The sequence below is a fragment of the Nothoprocta perdicaria genome, unplaced genomic scaffold (assembly GCF_003342845.1).
Source record: "Nothoprocta perdicaria isolate Ctin4 unplaced genomic scaffold, notPer1 scaffold_97, whole genome shotgun sequence".
In the NCBI taxonomy this organism is placed as follows: Eukaryota; Metazoa; Chordata; class Aves; order Tinamiformes; family Tinamidae; genus Nothoprocta; species Nothoprocta perdicaria.
In genome coordinates, this window is record NW_020456276.1 from 1933737 (window position 1) to 1957086 (window position 23350).

The window sequence follows — 23350 nt, forward strand, 5'->3', positions numbered from 1 at the left end:
GGAGCAGCCGCGGCAGCTCAACTACATCCAGGTGGAGCTGCAGGCCGAGGCGCCCGCCGCGGCGCCCGCCGCCGCCCGCCCCGCCGACTCCTACGCKGTCATCGACCTCAAAAAGACGGCGGCCATGTCCAGCCTGCAGAGGGCCCTGCCCAGGGATGACGGCACCGCGAGGAAGACRCGGCACAACAGCACCGACCTGCCGCTGTGAGGGCCGAGCCCGGCGCCCCGGCCTCGTGCCCGCTGCGACTCGCGTGTGCCATTGCCTTCTGCTTCCCCCTTTCCTCGGAGCGTGGCTCCCGGCAATCATGGCAAGGCTGYGCTGTTGGCCAACCTTCCCCGCTCCGCTCTCCCTGGGTGGCTTTGTTTCTAAAGCCTCGTGGGGTTTTATGGAGACGTTTGAGGGTTGGATTTTTTTTCTCCCGGAGGAAGGGGGGAAGGAGCTGGCGCAGGTTGGATACAGCCTGGGATGGGGCTGCCCCTCCTGCCTTGCCGGCAGTGCCGTGAGCGGCGCGGGCAGCCCGGCTGCGAGGCTGGGCCGCGACGCCGTGGGACAGTGGCCCTAAGGTCGGTCGCTTTAGGAGCTCGGCCKCAAATTGAGCCGGTTTCTTGGTGATTTCATGCCTTGTGACCCCTGGTGAGCTCCAGGGGAAGAGCCTCTGCAGTGCAATCATTCCAGAGTCTGGTTTTTGTTTTTCCTTGTGGTTTCTCTGGTCCYTGATGACATGGGAGCTCCTAGCGCAGTCGTCTTCCCTCCCAAGTTGTTGCTGCCCTTTTTCCTGAAGCCCATAGGAGTCTTTGATTCCTCTGTCCTTTTCTCAGATTTGACRGAATTGGGCATTTGCAGAAATTAACAGAGGACAGAGATATGGGCACAGACACTGTGATCACGTAAACCTGGTGTCCTGAGGGCACCTTGCTTCAAAAGAGGATGGGAAGGCTGCAAATGTGTGAGACGTTTGAGGCTTGGTTTAGAAAGCAGCAGTTCCACGTTACCTGTTTGGGTTTTTAAAGCTTATTTTTGGTGCCTCTTCAGAAGTGTTGTTGATTTGTTGTTTTATTTATTTGTTTATTATTTATTTATTTGTTTAACGCTCTTTTGTATTGCATTGATAATTACAAAAACTGGTGCCAATGTGAAGCCCGTCCCCTCAGTGGCTCACGGCCTGGGTTGGGGAACAGACCTTTGGAACAGCCTTGGTGGCTTTGCCGCCCTGCAAAGCAGGGAAAAGAGCAGCAGCAGATCCGGAGCTTGCGACCTGGGGCTCCCTGTCGAGGTGGGTGGGAGATGGCACGGGGAGACGTGCACGCGTGAGCCAAGTTGCAAAGCAGCCAAGCTTRGAGTCCTATCAAAGCTGTTGCCTACACCGAATGCACACAAAATAGCTCGTCGGTGCTTTGACTGGGGGCACGGTTCGTTTCCTACAGCTGTAGCCTTGGAAGGGGCTCCGCTGGGCTCTCGGGTAAACCCGTGCCCTTGCATGTGGGTTTATGCGTTGACACGAGCGCTGAGCGCACGCTGAGCTGTCAGCCCTGCGTGTGGGTTGCTGTGTAGGGTCTCTGCGTCTCTCCCTTTTGCAGGATGTTCCATTGCCAGGATTACTCATTGCCATTGTTAGATGTTTTTATAAGACAGAACTGCTCTGGGTTTGTAGTCCCTCCTTTCTCCTGCCCATGCTCTTCACCTTCCTGGAATACGAGTTAGGAGATCCCGTGCTCTGCGAGCTGTCCCGCTCCTGGCAGGAAGGCCAAGCGTGTCCTTTTGTTCCTAACGTTTTACAGTTCACAGAGTCAGGGATCACCTGGGGTGAAAGACAACCTGACCGTCCGGCTGTAACCTGGACGATGAGATCCTCGAGTTCCAGATTTTAAGTGCTATAGTGTCCTATAGGAACATGCCCTTTCCAGGAGCAAGGACATGGGTTGTACAGTTTAGAAAAGCATCAAACGTATAATTAATGCCATGCTGCAGAGCACAGATTTCTTGGCTTGCTGTTCACTGCAGTGTAAATCCAACGTGCACCATGTGCTGAAATCCAGTGATTTTTTGCGTTTTGGGAGGAGTCTTTGCGCTTGCCTTGTGCTTATCTCTGTTCTTTTCTCTGCCCTAGCCATTATGTGTCTTATAAGAAAGCTGACTAATATATTTTTATATTTATGCCAAATAACTTTATTTAAAGGAAAAAAAAAAAAAAAAAGACGACGAATGTATGCCGCCTAAATCTAGATTTCATTTAGAGAATGAGAGAAATTCATTATTGAGGGGGAGGTAAAACAGTATTAATCTCTAAGGAAGCTGCTTAAATAAAGAGTTTACAAGCTTTAAGTATCACCCTCTGGGACCCTGACGTGACAGCAAGGGCCAGTGCTCTGGGAGCCTCCTTCCGTTCCTGCCTTTCCCATGTCACTGCCCGAGCTGGACCCCGTCTTCGCGTGCCGATGTTTTTCCGACTTTCCCATTTTTGCGGATAACTCGACAAGCGCGAGATCCTCATGGAGTGACCGGTCAATGCACCGTGTCGCAGGGGACGGGAGAAGGGACAGTGGGATCGGGTCTGAGCTCCAGGCCGGGCGCTGGGGTGCCGGGATCAGCAGTGCCGCTGCCGGGGCTTCCTGCCACGGGAAATGCGGAGCGGGCTCTGCAGTCCCACAGCTTCCTCTGGCGGCCAGAGCTCCAACAGGCTCCGTGAGAAGAAATYGGTGGCAGCTTGGAGAGCACCGGAGCTGGCATTTTCCCATTCTTCGGAGCACTGAGTGTTATTTTCCCTATAAGCCATGCAGCTCGCTGGGAGGAAGAACAAACCCAGCTCTGGCCAGTGCTCTCTTGATTTCCAGTGAGAAATGGTTGACCAAATACCTCCAACGCCCAGAGGTCCTGAGGGTGCCCGCGTGTGCGGGTGAGCGGCTGCGGGAGGGCTCTGTCGCTTGTGCTCCTTGTCCTGCTCCGGCTCCACRTCCCTGTTTCCCCACGGCAGAACGAGGAGGACGGTCCTGGCCGGGTTGCAGCTTTGCTGACCGGGGGTTTCGGGGCTTGGAAGGGGCTCCGTGAGCGGCTTCCTCCCGCGACCCGCCGCGTGGTGCCGCTTGCTCCTCTCCGCCGGGGCTGCCCTGCGTCAACGAGTGGYTGCTGATGACTGCGATGCCTCATAGGAAATAAAACAGGAGCCTCGGCGGGGTCGTGCGGCCGGTCTCCGCGGGGAGCTGGTTCCCCGAGCCGGGCGCGCAGGTGGCAGAGCAAGTGTCGCCTCCCCTTTCCGGGAGCAGCAGAACATGGGAACATGAGGAGAAATCCTGAGGGCTCTGAGGCCAGCGCTTCCAGGCCACCGCATAGGAAAGGCTCATGCTAAAGAAAGGATCCAGTTTGCCTTTGCTTCAGAAGCAAAGGTGATTTTAAAGCTGGGAGGCCCGGATACATCTGTGTAATCCCAAGCCCTACTCCCACGTGATTCTCCTCATTACTTGTACTGGCGTCTGGAGCGTTTCTGAGGTGGCAGAAACACAAGGGTGCGTCGGGGCCCTGGCAGCGGCCGTTCGGGCCGCTCAGGGCCTGGAGGTTGGTCTTGCTGTGTCAGTGCTCCCGCGGGTCGTTTTTATGGATATGCATTCAGTCCCTCTTCGCATTTCATCCGGGTGTAACCTGAAGGCGAAGAACAGCAGCAGTGCCCTGTTACCTGGGGAGSGCTCGTGTCTTACGTTAACGTGCACTATGAATGTATACGGAATAAACGGAATATGATGATCCGCTGGTGACAGTGTCTTTTCTGCCTTTTTGTGCAAAGAGGAAATTGTCACACTTCAAAATGCATTTTAGTTTTTATTCAAAATTGGAAGCTCCAGAGAGCTGCCTGGGATTACTTAGCCCTTCTCTTAGTCCTTGGTTCCAGCCTGTTCTAGGCTGAGAGTCCTGCAGCTTGCATTTGGATCCTGGTTCCCCCATGCAGCTCTCCTTTACACCCAGCCCACAGCAAGTTTGGCTGCTGCACCCCTGAAATGCCCTTGAATTGCTGCCCTTGAGCATTTTGGGGTGCACCACTTGCAGCCCTTGCTTTCCAGACCACTCTCCTCTGGAGGAGGAATTGGTGCCTCTCAGTCTATATCCATATGAATTCCACCTGGAGCAAGGGTCGTGCTCCTCTGTCTGTCTGTCCTCACTGAGTCAGGCACATTAAAAAGGATTAAAACTCAGTGGTAATGAAGCATTAATGCTGGTTTTACTTGGAGCATCTCTTCTGCTGTCTCTCAACGGCAGGCACAATACRGACTGTGAGTGACGACCTCCTCATCAGAAAAGTGAGATTTTTGAGGATCTTTTTGAGGATTTTGAGGATTTTTGCTCGCAGAGGGTCTKTGTGGCCACAGAAGCAGAATAATGACTGATTTTGTGTGTGCAGAGGGTGTTTTGGCTTGTGGGGTTTTGGAGGGTGCTCCAGGTCAAGCAAGCACCACCAGAGAGAGTCGCATGAGGTCACGGGTGCGGGCTGAGCCGCAGGGGCAGCTTCTTTGCTTTCCAGATTTTCAGCTTTGCAGATTTTCAGCATCTGAACATCTTATCAACTGGGAACTGGCGCAGAGTCGGACAAAGCTGCCTGCAGCAGCTGTGTCACCTATGCTGTCCCCAAAGAGGACCAACCATCCAAAGCTGCATTGGGTCCCTTCCTGTTCATTTCAAAAAAAAAAAAAAAAAAGTTAAACATTACAGCCTCTAATTTTAAAAGATTTGGTCTTTTCCACCTTCTGCCGTTCGAACTTGCTCGTATTTTTTTATTTACCAGGAAATCTTAGTATTAGAACTGCCTCCAAAGCAAAGCTGAGACTGCCTATTTCAGGAGTTTGAGTCTTCAAAAAGGAAAGAAGGAGGAGACCAAACTTACTACTAAACTTGAGTTCTAGGAAATAACACATCTCTGATCTATTTCTGTAGATGGTTTAGTGAAGATCTTCATTTAGCATTCAGCAAAGCCAAAAAAAAAGAAAAAAGGAGTGAAACAACCTTAAAAATGGGATTGGGAAATTACACATCCAGAAACCCAATTTAGAGAAGATTATCCCTCATTTTGTTTCTGGAAACCTTGACAGTGTTATTTAAGCACCTTAAGCTCTCAGGACGGGTAGGCACAAGTACGTCCGCGTTATTCAGGATGGCAGATCCGAGCGAGTTTGATCTGTGTGAGTTAAGGCACAGAACAGATGAGCGTGCAGGGCCAGGACACGTTATTCCTGCTTCCCAGTGTGATGCTGAAAGCAGCGCTGGGCACTGCCCCTATCCCAAATCCCACTTTTTTCCACYGTCTTCCACATCCCCTTGCACGTGGCCAGTAAGCAGCGCATCTCCCAGTGAGGCCAGGCACAGCCAGGTACCTGGTAGGTGCTTTTATGGGCTCTGAAGGTGAGATGTTCCATGAAAAAACACCTGAGGTCGGCGTAGGAATATTGGTCACCTAAAGTCTGCAGGCACTTGTGTTCTTTCCATTCTCCCCTTGTTTTGGTCAGGGGGGTGAATGGTTTCCACTGTTTATTCTGATCCTTGACGATAAGATTACATTTGAGTGAAAAGATATTATTTGTCCTTTTTGATAGCAAGCCGGAGAACAGAATAGTTGCCGTGTGATGTGTTCCTAAACCAAACTGCTGAGGTCCTTGGGCCAGGAGRGGAGGAGAGGACGGAGCGTGTAGACAACTCCATGCAACCTTATTATTTCTCCATCACCTCCAGCACTCTGTCTGCTGCCACCAGTGGGGATAAATCTGCATCCGAGGATGGTGCGTCTATATTCTAAAGAATATAATGTTGACGGTTTGGATAGGGAAAAAAGAAATGAGGCAATTCAGTCTGATATTGATAACAGGGAAAAATATAAAAAATAGTGCAGTAGGTTTAAGAAATAGCTGAAAAAGAAACAGGCATGTGTCACAGACTGGTACCCTTSCCCATGGTTTATCTCTGCAGGACAGTTCCGCCTGGCACTGGCTCCTTGGCTTATAAAACTACCTCCTGAAAATCCCTAGTTGGAATCAATTTAAGAACAACTAATGGGGCTGTCTTCCTAAGTAAGCATGACCATATTTTTCTTTCTTTTGGGGTCATTCCATGACTTTCTAAAATACTAGAGGTAAGAACTGGYATGGAAAGGGAAGAAATTATACAACTGATGATAGCCCATGTTATTCTTTCCATCTTATCTTGAGAAAACACAATTAAWTTTTTCTTCCATTTGTCTTTTTCAAAAGACTTTGATACCTCTATCAAATCAAAACAGTTGGTTAGTAGTGAACTTCACTCTTGTGGACTGGGGTTACTCTTATCAAGGCATTRTAATCAAATTCTTTGCTCGAGGAATAGCTGGAAAATGGGACAATGTTTGTATTTGACCTGGAGTTTTCCTGATAGCACCATGGGGTAAATACTTGGTGTAAATGTTATGAATCCATTGATAAACCTAAGGCATGTGAGCGGGCAGTGGCGCAAGGAGGTGAAGCCCGTCTTTGGGTATATAAGGAGAAGCTGCAGAGCTACAGCACCAGTGTGGGATCCAGGAACGAGCCCGGAGGTCTCCTCAGGAGCTGCCTGCAAGAGAAGATCATGATGAAGTGGCTGATCCTCGCCCTTGCCTGCCTCCACCTCTCTGAGGGCGTCCTCAGGTAAGCAGGGAATGACTTTTAGGTCTTCCCAATGTAGCCCTGGACCGGTGCCTACTTATGACTTAGGCTTTAGAAAATAGTCTTGATCTTTGCGTTAATGATGAACATTTTCTCGCCGTCTTTCCCTTACTCTTGGCTTTCCCTAATTCTGCTTATTGTATCCCAAGGAGGTCATGTTAATAGCAGTCATGGCAGGCCTGAGGTCAAACTCATTTTGTATGAGTTGAAGGGACTGGGCTTCAAAGTACAGAGCTTTTCCAGTGGTGGGACCAGACCCTCTTCCTTCTAGAGACCTCCCCTATCACTGCAAATCACCACCCTGGAAAATCTGCCTCCAGCAGCATAATCAGGCAGAGGAGGAACAGCAAGAGGAGGGAAAAGGAACAGGAGGAGCCAAAATTGGGGGTGGTTGTTGGGAAATGAAGAGCCACTTGATACCACACCGATTTAATGACTTCTTGCTAATTGCACACATGCAGAATCCCTCTTATGAAAGGCAAGTCCATCCGGGAAGCGATGAGGGAGAAGGGGGTGCTGCACAAGTACCTGAAGGAGCATCGCCACTATGACCCTGCCTACAAATTCTTCAACAACTTTGCCACTGCCTACGAGCCCCTGGCCAACAACCTGGAYGTGAGTATCCAGGGGCTGCCAAAAACAAGGGTGGAAAAGTAAACGTAGAAATGAGGAAYGGAGCAGGAATAGAGAAGGACATTTGGGAAGTTACACATCCAACTTTGAGCCTGGCTGTTTTATTTGAGGAGTGATTCTTATTGTTGCATGGGACAGGAGGAAGGATTATTTCAGTGTGGAAGGGAGCTGTCCAGCTGCACACTGGATTCTCTGTTTTGGAAATACTCTGAAAGCGGCCGGGTGGTATTGCATGAAAAAGGATTGTGCTTGTGAGCAGTTCATAAACACAGCTGCCTCAACGCACATTGGGATTTTAATGGAATCTCCCAGAGCAAGAATGTTTAAATGACCAAGGAAGAGCATTAAGTGGCAATCCCTGCAGCCAGGAACTGCCATGGGGAACCCGTGATGGGTGGGAAGACCCACAGTCTTGGCTGAGAAGTAGTGTGTGCAGCTAGGAGTGCTGCTGGCCAAAGAGGGATGGAAAAGAGGGATTGAAGAACATGTCCCTCTTGTCTAGATGTCCTACTTTGGGGAGATCAGCATCGGGACCCCTCCGCAGAGCTTCCTGGTGCTCTTCGACACCGGCTCCTCCAACCTGTGGGTGCCGTCTGTGTACTGCCAGAGCCAGTCCTGCAGTGAGTACCTCGGCGCAGGGAGGGCGATGCCAAGTTTTGCTCCACTTTTCCCCACCGCTCGCGCTGAAGATGGTCTCGGATTAGGCTCTCCCTGCTCGGCTGGGAGTCTGCAACCTCCCTTGGTCTGAGCTGCAGCTTTACGCTCTTCTGTTTCGCTTTTCCTCCTCAGCCAGCCACACCATGTTCAACCCCAGCCAGTCCTTCACGTTTTCCACTGAGAACCAGTACTTCTCCATTCAGTACGGAAGCGGCAGCCTCACCGGGATTTTTGGCTACGACACTGTCACCGTAAGCGATGCYGCAGCGGGGAAGGAAGGGAATGCACCTGTGCAATGCAGGGGCTGAGCTGGAAGAACACTTGGGTGGCGCATTTCTAGATGTGAAAATGCATCTAGGTCTGAGCAAAAGGGGGAGCTCTGATTATAATGGAAAGTCTTGCGTTTTGTATACATGGTGCAAGGCTTGCAGGCATGGTCAGGAGGATGGCAAAGCCCTTCCTTGCTCAGGAAGGCACTTATTTCAGCTCAGGGCTCCTGGTACGTGCCCTGGCTGTGCCCACGTACCTGCTCTTTGTCCTGGGCAGCGATGCCCTGTGCTGCACCCATTAAGCTGTGCTTTCTTTTGTGCCTCAGATCCAGACCCTTTCCATCACCARCCAGGAGTTTGGCCTAAGTCAGACCGAGCCTGGCACTAACTTCTTGTATGCGGAGTTTGACGGCATCCTGGGTCTGGCCTACCCTTCCCTTTCTGCTGGGGGTGCCACCACCGTCATGCAGGGCCTGCTGCAGGAAAACCTGCTTGACGAGCCCATCTTCAGCTTTTACCTGACTGGGTAAGGACATGCATCTTCCCTCTTTTCCTCCTGTTTCCCTTGTGCTTCCCAAGACTACTCCCTTTTACTGCAAACCTCACAGAACTCCAGTTGCTCCGGGAGAACCTGGCAATTTGCGCTCCATCCCTGCTCTCCTGTGCATTCCCTCTTCTGTTTAGCCCTCTTCAGCCCTTTCCAGCAGGCTGCTCTTGGGGCGGTCCCTCATCCCAAATAACCAGGGATTTTGCTGGCGTGTCCCACTTGCAGGCAGGAGGGCAGCCAGGGGGGCCAGCTCATCCTGGGAGGTGTCGACTCCACCCTGTACACAGGACAGATCACCTGGACTCCTGTCACCCAGACCACGTACTGGCAGATTGGGATTGAAAGGTAAMATGGGTCCTTCTCCTGTGTCCTCCGCGCTAGTTTCGCTACTCTTAAACCTGTGGCCCAGGATTGCTCTGGATCATGACTTCTTACTTGGTTTGCGAGTAGAGCAGCAACCAAGTACCTTGAAATTTAATAATGGAAGACTGATATTAGTATGTCAGATTGAAAGTTCCTTAACTAAGTGAGCACAACTAGTGGAAACGCTATACAAGATGTTAGGAAGAAAAGAGTGTAAGGTATGTGGCAGCATATTTGCTTTAATTAAATGCAATTTCAAATGTGTCCCTAATATATTCTCCTTAGTGTTTGCTTTTTTACAATTACATCTAGGAATATCAGATGAACTATGTGAAAGAAAAAAAAAATCAAAAAGATCACAGATGTTCTATTGATTTATGTCCCTGCCACTTTCTCTTCTTTATAGATATAATAGCATTTGATTTCATCTAAGTAAAAGATTGTTAAGTGTCCCAAATGTTCAGTTTTATTATTGGATGGCAATTTGAAATTATTTTAGCACAAGAAGTTGCAGAGCTAAAACTTTAAAAAAGAGAAGTCAGGGACAAAGACAGTAATACATGAAAACTCACATCCACTAAACTTCAGTTTGGGCTCTGGGGTCTATTCATGGCTCTATGTATAACCATGGGAACTCACCCTCTTTCGGGTGTAAATGTGAGGAAACACGCAGGCATTCCTCATGCCTCGGGCGCCCGCCCTCTGCTCCGCAGCAGGGCTGAGCACGTTTCACCTCCAGCTTGTTCTCCCTTTCTGCAGCTTCTCTGTCGGTGGCCAGAGCAGCAGCTGGTGCAGCCAGGGCTGCCAGGGAATCGTGGATACAGGAACCTCCCTCCTCACCGCTCCCCAGCAGATCTTTACTGAGCTGATGGAGTCCATTGGAGCTCAAGCTGATGGTGAGGGCCAGGTAAGGAGACCAGCAGGGCTAAAGGAAGAAGCAGAAAAAGGAGATGAATCTTTCCTCTGTGGCTGGTAGATGCCATTCAGCACTGGGATTGGAGGGGCATAGGAAATCTTCCAGGGTTTGACATAATCTTTGCAGAGGAAAGGACAAAATACATAAAACTTGAGTGTCTGGGTTTCTGGTTCTATTCCTGGGTCACAGCTTCTCCCAGGAGGCTGCTACTAGTGTCCTGGGAAGCACTGAGCCGTGTCTTTACCAGTGCACCTGTAGAAACTAGCTGTGTCTTGCYGTCTCCCCAGTACGTGGTTAGCTGCAGCAGCATCCAGAGCATGCCCACCATCTCCTTCGTCATCAGCGGCACCAGCTTCCCCTTGACCCCCTCTGCCTACGTTCTCCAGGTAAGTTCTCATGGTCCATGTGGCTCCTGTGTGCCTCTCTCCATGCTATCTGCCTTGCATGGAATATGCTTGATAAGGGAGGGCCAGAACTCCGGAGCTTTTTAACCATTATTTCTGCCCAACAGAGCAACAGTGGCACCTGCAGCATCGGGATTGAGCCCACCTACCTGGCATCCCAGAACGGGCAGCCCCTGTGGATTCTTGGGGACGTCTTCCTGCGGTCTTACTACTCTGTCTACGACCTGGGCAGCAACCAAGTGGGCTTTGCCCCTGCTGTGTAAGCAGGACTGGCTCCCACGCCGCATCCTCATGCCCGGAATTGGGGCTCCTTGTTCCTCGTCGAATTTCTTCCCCTCTTCCACGTCCACAAAATTTGCAACCTCTCTCCTGTGAAATCTCTATGATGAAAGTACGGATATCTTTCCAAAAGCAACTGCAAAGAAATAAAAATACCATAAAAATAAGATGAAGTGGTTTTTTTATATATATATATATACACAACAGAGCAAGAAAAATCCCAGCAAAATCTCCACTCCAGACCATGCTCAAAAAATCAGAGGGTAAAAGCAGGTGTCACAGTGAGACTTGCTACATGTAGCCTATGCTAAGCAGGAGCAGACTTAAAATTAAGCTAAGCACAAGGATGTTATTTGGCTAAAAGACACACAGAAAGTGGTCACATCATACAAAGGAATGTCTCAGGCTTGACATACTTGCCAACCTACTTCTCTCCTCCTGTTCATGATGAGCTTGATGCCCCTTTCCAGCTGCACATCTCCAGCACCTGCAAGGGGAGCAATGGGGCATGGAAAATTGGGTTAATGGCAATATGGGAAGGTTTAAGCTGATGTGGTGCAACACACTTTGACCAGGGAGCAGGGAATCTCCAGTCAGTCCCACGTTCACGCTTAMTTTATGCTACTCGTTGTTGAGATAAATATCAATAGCTTGGTCCCTGGGCAAAGGCTCAAGGATCAGGGGGATGAGTAGCCCTGGAGCTGGGGCCAGTCACTTCCCTATGGGTTTGTGGCCAGCGGAGCAGAGATTAGAGCAGAGCAGGAGGAGTTCAGAGTGATTGCAATCAGTTTGGGAGGAGATTTTCTCCCCAGCCTGCTGGTCCATACTCCMTTTTCCTTTAGATTCCATCCCTAATCCTCTGAAATGCTCCTTGAGATGTAGTGGGTCTGGGGAGATGGAAATTTTGTAGAACATGGCCTCTTCCATGGCCTTTTGGTCTACTAGTTTAATAGGATTTGTTGGCTTATGTCGCAAGTTAATGGTTGAAGCCCTCAAGACGTCAAGGAAACTTAGGACAACTCATCTCATTTGCTCTTTTTGCACAGCTCCAATGTCCCAGCAGAGGTGGAGGAGTTTGTACAGAAGATCTTATGCCATCTGGTGAGCAGAGGAAACGGGATTCCCTGGRCTGGAGCATGTTTACATAAGGGATGAAAGCATTAAGCTGACACAGAAAAAATAAATAATAAATAAAGAAGGTGCTGTAAGTAAAGAAAAGGAAATCTGGCGCTCAGGAAAAGTCCTGCATCAGACATCAGCTTGGGTGAGTGCTGCTCAAAGGGGCTTGGAGCTGTGGCGTGGAATAACTTGTTGCAATCCTGCTCTGTTCAAGCCCACATGATTTTTGATGTCAGAAACAGTAAATCCTTGATTTCCCTTTAAACTAATTGACCCAACATACAAATACTGTTTAATTTGGGGGTCAAAAAGCCACAGAAGTAGCATATGTGTCTGTGTGCTGTAGAGGGCACCTTATTCCTTTGTGTGTTGGCAGCCGCAGTCCCTGTGGGGACCTGCAGATAACACTGGGTATATTGACGTTTTGATAACTGCTCTTTGCTTTCAGCTAAAATTTGCCTTTTATCCAATCTTAATAAGTTGATCTGTCTATCAGTCCTGCTAGCAAACAAGAGAATTGCCTTAYTGTGGTCTCAATATGCAGCAAAGGACACACACACACTCCCCAGTGCTCCCGGGGGAATAAAACATGTGCAAAGCGTCGGCACTGGATGAACACGGGGATGGTGGCACTGGATGAGCACAGGGACGGTGGCACTGGATGAGCACGGGGWTGGTGGCACCGGATGAGCACGGGGACGGTGGCACTGGGCCATCAGTGCATGATGGAGAACAGGCTTTTCCCCAGCATGGTGAAAGTCAAGCTGCTCGGACTGGAGGAACTGCAGAGGAATCGGCTCCCGTGCAGGAGCCTTGGACAGGCTCTGCTCAGCTTGTGGAGGTCCTGGAGGATGTGCTGCAGTGTGAAACACTGCAGAGATAACTCCCAAATGAGGCAGAGAGCAGTTTCTGCCTTGAGCTCAGCTGCAGCCTACTCCTCCAAGGAAGACTTTGGAATAAGGGCTGCTCTTCTGCTCCCCTACCTGGTCTGATCCTGGATCATGTTGCCTTGTCCCCATCTGCCTGGAGAGGTGGGCCCAGCCACAAGTCCTTCTCAGTGGACTTTAGGTCTCTCCTTAGTCTCCATCAGCATGCAGGGGCAATCAGGGCTCTCCAAAGCCATTGCTGCATGTCAAGCTGCCTTCTAAGCTGCCTTCTAAGCTGCCGTCTAAGTCTTCTAGAGTCTTTCTAACCGGCTGGCTGGAAAGACGACAAAAGAACAATGCATTGCCATGGTTTGCAAGGAGCAACGAGCTCCTTTGTTTGGGGAAAGATAGAGCAGTTTTTGGAAAAATAGATAAGGCTGCAGCATGTTGACTTTTTGATAGCTCCTCTCTTTGTTGTGATTAAAATTAGGCTGTTATCAGATGTTAACACTTTGTTTTTGCTATCAGCGACCTGAGGTGGTCTATTCTCATCTCAATGCCCCGCTAAGGATGCCAACTTCTCACACTCCCGGAGGACCAAAACACAAAGAGCGGGCTGCTGCTGGGGACCCGGTGTGGTAATGGAAAATGGAGGTCAGCAGATAGAGGACTGAGTCACGGCCTCCCAGGTATAAAATCCCAGAGTGTGGGCAGGAGGCTTCGGAGCAGCGTGCTGCGGTCTCCAAGACGTGTGCGGACAACCCCTGAACCATGAAGTGGCTCCTGCTGGCCCTGCTGTGCCTCCAGCTCTCCGAGGCCATGGTGAGGTGGGTTTCCTGGAGCAAGCATAAACGTGAGAAGAAYTTAGATAACAGAGACCCGCTGCATTTGTAATGGTGCTGCACAGCTTTCCCAGGACTCCAACCAAGGCTAACATCTCTTCTCCTTTGCTCCATGTGTCCTCATGGATCACTGCGCCTACGCCAGCACCAGTCCTAGTCTGTGTCCCTTGCTTGGCCGGAACAGTGAAGAGCAGCTGAATGGAGGGAAGCCCATCATGGCAGGGTTCAGGACTGCCCAAAGAAGAGAGAATTTGGGAAGATCCCTGTGTTCTGCTGATTCTCCACTTTTTACATTTTTTTTGCTCTGTGCAGAATCAAGCTGAAGAAACTGCCGTCTATCCGGGAGGAGATGAAGAAGGCAGGAGTGCTGGAGGACTACATGAGACATATACGTGACCCAGGCAGGAAATACCGCTTCAATGAGGACTCTGTTGTGTACGAGCCAATGACCAACCACCTGGACGTAAGTACTGCAGGTTCTTCTCTCTCTGGCTGCCCAGCACGCTCTCGTTCCCTCCTTCTCTCCATTGTCCCAGGGATCTGGCACAGGGCTGGGGGGCAAAGCCTGATTCCATTCCTGATTCTTGGACTCCACCTTCAGAGATCCCCTCTCCTTGTTGCAGTCCTCCTACTTTGGGGAGATCAGCATGGGGACCCCTCCGCAGAGCTTCCTGGTGCTCTTCGACACCGGCTCCTCCAACCTGTGGGTGCCGTCCATATACTGCCAGACGGCAGCCTGCAGTGAGTGTCTCCGGCTGCTGAAAGGAGATGATGCTTGCTCTGCGTAAACCATCCCAGGAGACACGAACCTGCTCTGATGCACAAGGGAAAACTCAGTGCAAGGCTCCAAATTACCCTGCGAGCTGCTTGGGGTAGCTGCTCCCCTGCATTGACTAGTGTCCATCTGGGATCTTCTTGGGAAGGATCCTTTTTACTTTGTGCAATTGTTTAAGGAAGATGTCCAAATCTTTATGGCTGTTCGGTTGACGATCACGGTGCCTCTAAGAGTTCATAGCTAGACAGAGGGGCCAACAAAGCTATGGATCATGGAGCTCCTGTCCCAGCAGCAGCAGATCCCAACTGGTTATAACTCCAGATTTCAGGAGAGCGGGGTGGGATTTAGCTYGATGGCTTGGCTCATACTGGCTAGTTAATCTCTCTTTTGAGAGACAGATAAAAGTCCATGAAACTCCTGCTCTTAGAAATAACTGCAAGGCAGCCAGAGCCCRGCTCTGTTGACTTGATCCCTCTCTGTGAAGTCGCTCTAGAAGCGTTGTCCTGGCAGGGCTATCGSTGCAGCATGGACGGGTACATCACAGGGGTTGGAAGAAAGCATGTCCAGGAGCTTTCTGTCTTCTCTCTCACGCAGCAAACCATGCGAGGTTCAACCCCAGCCAGTCCTCCACCTTCACCAACAACGGGCAGAGCTACACGCTCTCCTACGGGAGCGGCGCGCTCACCGTTCTGCTGGGATACGACACGCTGACSGTAAGTGCACCTTATCCTGCATGCTCCTGAGTCTTTGCAGAGGCTATGTCCTTRGGACTGGATGATTAACATAAGGGAAAGAGCTTGAGAAGGACGGCAAAGAGCTGATCTCATGTCTTAGGCAGACAAGATGTGGGTAAATGAGCATCTGAGTTGGGTAAAACCAATATAAGGTGGTCATTAGCACTGTCAGCTACTCAGCTGTTTTTCCACCATCTGTGGAAAACTGTGTGCTTTMTTTGGGCTTTTAGAGCATGGGTCATCACACCTGATCATTGCTCCAGTTTTATGTGAAAGCACAGGCTGAAGCCGGAGCTCCTTTCCCTCTAGATCCAGAGCATTAGCGTCACAAACCAGGAGTTTGGTCTCAGCGAGGATGAGCCAACGCAGCCCTTCTACTACGCCAATTTTGACGGGATCCTGGGCATGGCCTACCCTTCGCTGGCAGTGGGAGGGGCGCCCACCGCTCTGCAGGGCATGCTGCAGCAGAACCAGCTCACCGAGCCCATCTTCAGCTTCTACTTCTCTCGGTAAAGCCTGTGCACGCCTGCCTGTGCATGTCTCCATGTCTCTGACTGTCTCCATGCAAGCTCTGTATGGATTTGGCCCTTACTAACCCATGTGTATGGCACCAGATGACTGATCTCTGATGTCCTTGCCCTGTGTTTTTGCAGCCAGCCCACCTATGATTATGGGGGAGAGCTCATTCTTGGAGGAGTTGACACCCAGCTCTTCTCTGGCGAGATTATGTGGGCACCGGTGACTCAGGAGCTCTACTGGCAGATCGCAATCGAGGAGTGAGTTGCATTCATACAACTGCGCATCAACCTCAGCCCCACCGTGCTGGAGGCTGAATGAGAGTGTTTCCTTCATCAGAGCTCTTCTCCAGACACATCAGGAGCTATTGCAGCAAACGGGGCCCAAAACAGGGGCTTATGCACTCAATTTCAGAAGCTTCTTGGACTTTTGGGTCTATCTGAGGAAAGTTTAGTTGCTACTGGGTTTTTGCAAGTGATGTCCTTCTCCTGCTTCCCTTGCTAGATTTGCTATTGGCGATTCAGTGACGGGCTGGTGCAGCGAGGGCTGCCAGGCCATCGTGGACACCGGCACATTCCTGCTCACAGTGCCCCAGCAGTACCTGGACTACTTCCTTCAGGCTGTGGGTGCTCAGCAGACCAGCTATGGTGTAAGTGACGGGGCCACTTCGGAGAAACACAAGGAGCAGGGGGGAGGTTGGCAAGAGATCCCGGGTCTCAACAGATCCTGCAAAACTCTCAGGGCATCTCAGAAGCACAAGGCTGCAGGCTGTAAGGGAGGAACATGTTGATGTGGCACTGCCTGGGCTTTACAAAGTGTATAGGCAATGGATTTGTAGCTAACCCCTCTCCTCTCCCAGTCCATGTTGTTCTCTTTGTGCTATTACAGCTGAAATCTCCTCTTCACCCTCTCTCCACAGTATGCAGTTGACTGCAACGAGGTCCAGAACCTGCCCACTATCACCTTCATCATCAACGGAGCTCAGTTCCCGCTGTCCCCCTCTGCCTACATCACCAATGTATGTATCACCCAAGCAGCTGCAGCTTGCTAAGACCATAAGGTCCAGAAACTTGTTTCTGAGCAAACAGTGATGTTCTCCCGCCACGTGCAAGCAACTTCGCCCTAAAGGCAATCCAGCCTGCAGGGTCTTGGTGTATCCTTGGGATCTGACACTTCCCTTCCTTTATTTCCCCCTTACAGGACAACGGCTACTGCACAGTGGGGATTGAGGTCACCTACCTGCCATCCCAGAACGGGCAGCCGCTCTGGATCCTGGGTGACGTCTTCCTCAAGCAGTATTACTCTGTCTTTGACATGGCCAACAACCGCGTCGGCTTTGCCGTGTCAGCGTAGAGGACCGGAGCAGCATCTCAACGCAGGATATTTAGTCACCCTCCTGGCTACATGCACCTTAGTGAGCATTCGTAGAGTCCTATGGACGTTCAATGGAGAAATGGTCTCATTCCTTATGTGTCTGCAGAGCCTCTCTGTCTCTCTGGGGGTTCCAAGGTTCYCCTCCTCTAAGATTGCAAATAAACTGTAGTGCCTCATACTGTTTCTGGCCTTCTGCTGAATTTGTTGAGTGGTGCTGGGTTGTATGTCTCTTAAGTGCTCTTTCTCCAGAGCATTGCAGCAAGGTAATTGTCATTGTAAACTTCTGGGCAGCTTTCCATGGACTCAGCACAGAGAAACAGCAGGGAACCTGCCCCTGGTCTGCTTCAAACCTAAAGTCAATTTATTTATGCAAAATGATAAGACGTATTGTCAACCACTAAAGGCTATGGGGCTGAGKCTCAGTCTTTATCTTTAATGAGTTATTTGATGCATGCTTGGCAGTGCTTGAAGGTGGCAGTGATGAACGTTGCGTCTCCTCTGCAAGGCTGTCAGGACTCAACCAGAGTCCCAAAAGGGAGAATTGTGCCTTTAAAACCAGCCAGATGGCATCTCCCAGTTTCCTTCTTTCCTGTCCTCCTCCATATGGAGAAGAGAGATGGGGTGTCCTGAGCCTGATTCCTGCAAGGGCTCTGCTCTACAAGAAACAGCATGTGGACTGTGGCATGGGGGACAGCGGTGCCCTTAGGGCTTGGTCTTAAATGCCGGCTCTGTGGCCATTGCACAGCTCCAAGGGCTCTTCTTCACAGCCCCAGGGACAGGAGTTCCCCAAGGRATACCAAGCACCAGGATGCCTCAAAATGACCATTCTCCTCAGTGCTGTTGCAGCTGCAAAGCTAAAAAACCCTCTGCGTGTCTGTTAACGGAGGCRATGCAATGTCTTGCGGCCCCTCGCCACTTGCTGATAGGCTCTGCTTAGCCACTTCGCTGAGATGCTTATCAGGATCTAATCAGGCAAACACAGGGCTAGCCCCTGGCAGCGAGCAGTGCTTTGCTTGCAGTTTGTGGTACCTTGAAGCCGCCATGGGGACTTGCTGTCCTGTCTCTCGCTGCTGCTGGTACTTGCAGGGTTGCGCTGGTCACTGTGATCGGCTGAGGATAAASCTGCGGACACCCAGGAATGGGTTGTTTGCTCCCTGCCTGCGTCCCCCTTGCCAGGCACTGGGAAACCTGCTGGGGGATACATGGGAGAAGCGAAGAGTCTTCCTTGCAGGTGGGTAAGGTTTAACAAAGTTTGACTATGTCAAACGTGAGGCCAGATTAGGTGGTCATGACATCCAGATGACCCCAAAATTCTGAASAGAAGCTGTTCACCGAGGTAAAAGATAACCAAAGTATCATAAATTGTAGTCTGTGGCAGAAAGGAGCAGATCCCTTGGCATCCGGGAGGAGTGAACTTCTGTGAAATCCCCATTAGGTGGAAGCTCGGATTACCCCTCTTTTTCCCGGGATCCAAATGGGTTTCTTAGAAGCCCTTTATCATTGGAGCTCATTAGCAGATATATTAATAGCTCTGCAGTTTCACCAGAGAAAGGACACAAACTCCTCTCKGTGCTTGTGTCAAAATATTGACACAGGCTGAGTGCAGCGATRCAGAGATTAGATAGAAGCAGATAGCAGATAGAAGCAGATAGGAAGGCATCTCCTCCCCTATAAAACAGGGTAGGTTTCAGAGGGCTCAGGCTATTCCAGGCACAGGGCACTGCGTGCAGGAGCACCCACGGAATGACCCAGCAGGGATCTGCACGGCCAACTGTCTGGTAGAACCTGGGCACCTTCCTAGGTGAAGGACTGAAGATGGCTAAAGGCCATGGCCAATGAATATCTAAGCACACGTTGCCCAGCATCTCTCTTGCTTGGGCACAGCCAGTGCCTTGCAAAGCACCTGGGACATCCTCGCACTTCCAACATGCCAGGTGTGCGACCTGCGCGTCCTTGGCTTAGCTCTGACGCTGACCACAGCCTGCAGGTGATGAGGGTGCAGAAGGAGGTGCAGAAAGGGTGACCAGGGTGCAGAAAGAGCTAAGGACAAAAGTCTGGAGAGAAGGCCAGGGAGACTAGGGGGGCCCTAAGTGCTGTTTTCCAAGAGGAAATACTACAGGACCACAGCACATCCTCCTTGAGGCAATCTGGCTAGGTCAAGAGAGGGGCACTGGGACCATAAATTTCCATTTCATAYAAAGGGCATTTTTTGCCTTTGTTTTCTGCCAAGTCCCAGCTAGTGCTGAAGGTGAGAGGAGAATGTTTAACATTCAGAGAACGTCAGAACTCTGCTTCTTATCAGATTTTGACCATTTGCTCTGGGTATCAGGCGTGCTGGCAGGTCTGCTAGCATCCAAATGCCCCACTAAGGAGGCAAACTTGGCGGATAAAACCCACAGAAAATATTGACGCTGCGATAAAGCAAATCAGGTGCTGCTCTCCAGGGTGTATATGTATATATATATCTATATGTGTGTATATACAGGTGCTGCCACAGGCCAGGCACCTTGTGCGGGAGGAACCGGAGCCATGAGGTGGCTTGTGCTGGCCGTGCTCTGCCTTGGGCTGGCGGACGGGCTGGTGAGGTGGGTGTCCCTCGTGCCCCTTGTGCCGGCTGCTCGCCAGGACCCGTTGCACGGAGCCCTGTGCATCCGYCTGCTCTCCCCGTGCTGCGCAGGATCCCCCTGCAGAAGCGCAGATCCRTGCGGGAGCAGGGAGCGCTGGAGGGCTTCCTGAGGCACCCCAAGGGCGACCCGGGCAGGAAGTATCAGCTCAATGATGCCRTGGCTTACGAACCCCTAACGAACTACCTGGATGTAAGTGCCRGAGCGCCATTCCTTCCCCGGCTCCGCAGTTTTATGACTCCCTCTGTCCCTCCTTGCTGCCTGATCCCGCTGCTCCACCCGCTCTCCAAGCCTCCTCACCATTCCTCCCTCTCCCTGGCTCCGAGTCAATAGGATGCTGTTGGAAAGGGGTGTTAATTTTGCRGTTCTTCTACCCTGGCTTCCAGGTTTGGGTGATTCTGGCTGATTAGAAGGCACAAAGCAAGTTGTTAAGCTTGTTTTATTTCTCCTTTCAGAAAAGAAAGTTAAGTTTCGTGGTTATAGGATGCATCTGGGCATCACAGGCTCAGGGTACCATTCATGGAATCACAGAACCACAGAATATTCAAGGTTGGAAGGGATCTCTAGAGATCATCTAGTCCACCCTTCCTACTCCAGCAGGGACACCCAGAGCAYGTGGCACAGGGCGGCATCCAGGMAGGTTTTGAGGACCTCCAGAGAAGGACGCTCCACAACCTCCCTGGGCAGCCTGTTCCGGTGCTCTGTAATGCCATTCCTGGCACTGCCACTGGGTTTTCTCCTACCTGCAGACCAGTCATAGCACTTTTCTGCCCTTGAGCCGCCCAGGATGCCTGCAGGACTCTGGGCATTTCCTACAACACCTGAGACGTTCAGCTTTCTCAGCTGGCAGGGGGCAGAGAGTTGAAAAACCTCATTCGAAACCTAGTCCAAACAGAAACCTTGTCCACAGACCTTCTACTTCGGGGAGATCAGCATCGGGACCCCCCCGCAGAGCTTCCGCGTGCTCTTCGACACCGGCTCCGCCAACCTCTGGGTACCGTCCACGTACTGCCAGACGCCGGCCTGCGGTGAGYGTCTCCGGTCACTGCTCCTTACCCGGGCAGATGATCTCTTGGGGTCTCCAGGGTCAGCTCCCATTCCCAGCAAACCCCTCACTGGGAGTTTGTGCGGATTGGGTTGTGGTGCCCACCTCACCCACGTGCTGTGACTTTCCCTCCGTGCAGCTGCTCACGCCAGGTTCAACCCCAGCCAGTCATCCACCTTCTCCAACATTGGCCCCACCTACACCCTGACCTACGGGTTTGGGGACCTGTCGGTGGTGTTGGGCTACGACACCGTGACAGTAAGTGACTTTTGATGTGTCGTCACAGGAAACAGGTTGCCACAATCAGGGTAAGAACCGATTGGCACTGCAAGTTTGACTGCAATTAGGTTAAGAAATTGGGGAGGGGGAGCTTCTGAAATGACCTTATTTCAGATGCTAGTGCCTGCATCTTCCAGCTATAACTCTCTGGGACATTGTTATCATGGTGGGTCCAAAATGCCATAATCTCCCAGCTTGTTTCCTTCCCTTCTAGATCCAGAACATCGTTGTTACGAACCAGGAATTTGRTCTGAGCCAGGATGAGCCCAGCAGACCCTATTACTACCTGGACTTTGATGGGATTTTGGGCATGGCTTAGCCCGGTGTCGCCATCAGCGGTTACAACACCCTGATGCAGAACATGCTGCAGCAGAACCAGCTTTCCGAACCCATCTTCAGCTTCTATTACTCCCGGTGAGACATTCAACCCTCTCCCATAGACACGAGCCTGCATCCATCCTTGGATCCGCTGGCTCTCTGTGTGCACATCCTCCCTGCACACCAATACGATGCACTGCTTTCTGCCTGGCTCCTGCCATAACCTCAGGTCTTCCCAGGAACCCGACCTACGACTACGGCGGGGAGGTCATCCTCGGAGGCRTTGACACCCAGCTCTACTCAGGGGACATTTTATGGGCACCGGTGGTCCAGGAGGTTTACTGGAAGATCAGTATTGAGGAGTAAGTGCGACACTGGCCAACCTGGGGTGGCCCTGGACCACAGGTGGGTCTGTCCTGATGTCTTTTCTTCCAATCTCCAGGTTCTCCATCGGGCAGAGGGGGACRGGCTGGTGCAGCCAGGGCTGTCACGGCATTGTAGACACAGGGACCTTCCAGCTCACTGTCCCTGCTCAGTACATGTCAACGTTCCTGCAGGCTCTGGGCGCGGAGGAGAGCGACTATGGGGTAGGTGGGGCCCTGCATGCAAGGAGTTGCAGGGCTGACACCCTGGGATGAGGACACAACAGGATGGTAACAGGCTGCATGGGTCCAGATAGAGGTTTAGAGCGGGGGAGATGCTTTGAGCTAACCCCCTCTCCATCTTCTCCTTCAGTTTGTCGTTGACTGTAACAGCATCCAGAACATGCCCACCCTCTACTTTGCCATCAGTGGAGTCCAGCTGCCGCTTCCTCCGTCCGTCTATGTGTTAAATGTAGGTGTCCTTTCCACGGTTCCTGACTAGCATTTGCCATCGTAGGGCTGTTTGGCCTGGGAGAAAGTCAGGATTCCTCAGGACTCAGGGAATACTCCGAGCTCAATAACCTTTGCTCCTTTTCCCCCAACAGAACAACRGCGTCTGCACCGTTGGGGTCGAGAGCACTTATGTGTCTTCTGACAGCGGCCAGCCCCTCTGGATCCTCGGCAACATCTTCCTCCGGCAGTATTATTCCATCTTTGACATGGCCAACAACAGAGTTGGCTTTGCCCTGTCTGCTTAGAGAGGCCACATGTCCCCCCAGGACAGTCCTGCCTGCCCTGGGCTCCTTCCCACTCTCCGGGGAATCCTGGTTAATCCGATCGGCGAGGAGGCGGCTCTCCGGGATATCTGGGATGCAGTGCGTAACGCTCCGGGATGCTGGGATGCAGCAGTCTCTAAATCTCCCGTAGTGAATAAAGTGTTATGGCTTGAACTGCCCTTGGTCTTGTTGGGGAGCGGACAAGGGAAGATCCAGGCTCGAAAACTGAGGCAATTGGGAACACTCAGGTGGAGCTGCCTGTTCAAACAGCTCTGAGGGAATCTGGGGATGAGCCCGTGCGTATGCTGGAGGCTTCAGAAACCTGTTTGGTTTAGGAATAATGAGCTGCCTGTGAAAGACTGGAAATTCATTAGGTTTGGTGGTTTTTTTTTTTTTTTTTTTTTTTTTTTTGCATATGTTTGCAAAATTAGGGATTCAGAAGTGTGGATAGGTACACAGCAGGGGCTAAGGAATGTGCCCCAGCCTGGGGAAAACCACCATGGATGTTCTCCAGGGAGAAACCTCCCTCTTGCTCACTGCAGCCCTGATGGGCACGAGMTGGGGAGAGGGGCAGCATGCTCCAGATTCAGACATGAGGTTCTCCGGAGCCCAGCCGTGCGTGGGTGCCCCCAGCAGGACTCGGCCCAGGAGCAGCCGGATGGCTCCGCGTGCGCCGCGTTCCGTGTGCCTCCATCTAGCGACGGCCCTGCCGGAGCCGGGCTCCGGGAAAGGTCTCGGAGGGCTGCTCCGAGAGGCTGGGGCCACCACGCGGGGCTGCAGTGGGGACCCGCCAGCCCTCGCCTGCAGCGTCCCCCTGTCAGAGGACACTCACCCCGTGGGGCATGTGACCAGCTCGTTAAATCTGCTGCTTCCAGCCAAATCTGCCACGTCGGGGGGGAACTCCCTGCTGCTGCTCCCAGCTGGCGGCGGGAGCAGAGCCCCATCCTCTCTCCTCCTGCATCCCRAGGCCGGGATATGTTATACCCTTGCACTCAGGG

General features: G+C 51.6%; 4 protein-coding genes across 4 annotated transcripts in view; all 4 read left to right on the forward strand.

Moving 5' to 3' along the window:
• The window catches only part of FRS3 (fibroblast growth factor receptor substrate 3), a 7495-nt gene extending 7064 nt beyond the window's left edge, over window positions 1-431 (forward strand). Inside the window, exon 8 of the mRNA XM_026053086.1 lies at window positions 8-431. Within this exon, the coding sequence (XP_025908871.1) occupies window positions 8-208 (201 nt within the window). The 3' untranslated portion in view covers window positions 209-431. The remainder of the gene's footprint in view (window positions 1-7) is intronic.
• A 6149-nt stretch (window positions 432-6580) lies between these two features.
• Window positions 6581-10706, forward strand: PGC (progastricsin). The gene is made up of 9 exons (XM_026053161.1): window positions 6581-6636; window positions 7116-7269; window positions 7790-7907; window positions 8077-8195; window positions 8540-8739; window positions 8986-9105; window positions 9883-10030; window positions 10327-10425; window positions 10551-10706. The coding sequence occupies exons 1-9, from the start codon at window positions 6581-6583 to the stop codon at window positions 10704-10706; spliced, it is 1170 nt and encodes a 389-aa protein (XP_025908946.1).
• A 2772-nt stretch (window positions 10707-13478) lies between these two features.
• LOC112959193 (gastricsin-like) lies at window positions 13479-16927 on the forward strand. The gene is made up of 9 exons (XM_026053162.1): window positions 13479-13534; window positions 13862-14012; window positions 14173-14290; window positions 14919-15037; window positions 15368-15567; window positions 15712-15834; window positions 16079-16223; window positions 16494-16592; window positions 16775-16927. The coding sequence occupies exons 1-9, from the start codon at window positions 13479-13481 to the stop codon at window positions 16925-16927; spliced, it is 1164 nt and encodes a 387-aa protein (XP_025908947.1).
• Window positions 16928-19477: 2550 nt separating this feature from the next.
• LOC112959194 (gastricsin-like) lies at window positions 19478-22334 on the forward strand. Its single transcript, XM_026053163.1, is given in 9 exon segments — window positions 19478-19533; window positions 19626-19764; window positions 20483-20600; window positions 20757-20875; window positions 21111-21310; window positions 21454-21576; window positions 21657-21801; window positions 21950-22048; window positions 22182-22334. Coding segments are annotated over 9 exon segments (1152 nt in total).
• The last annotated feature ends 1016 nt before the right edge of the window (window positions 22335-23350 follow it).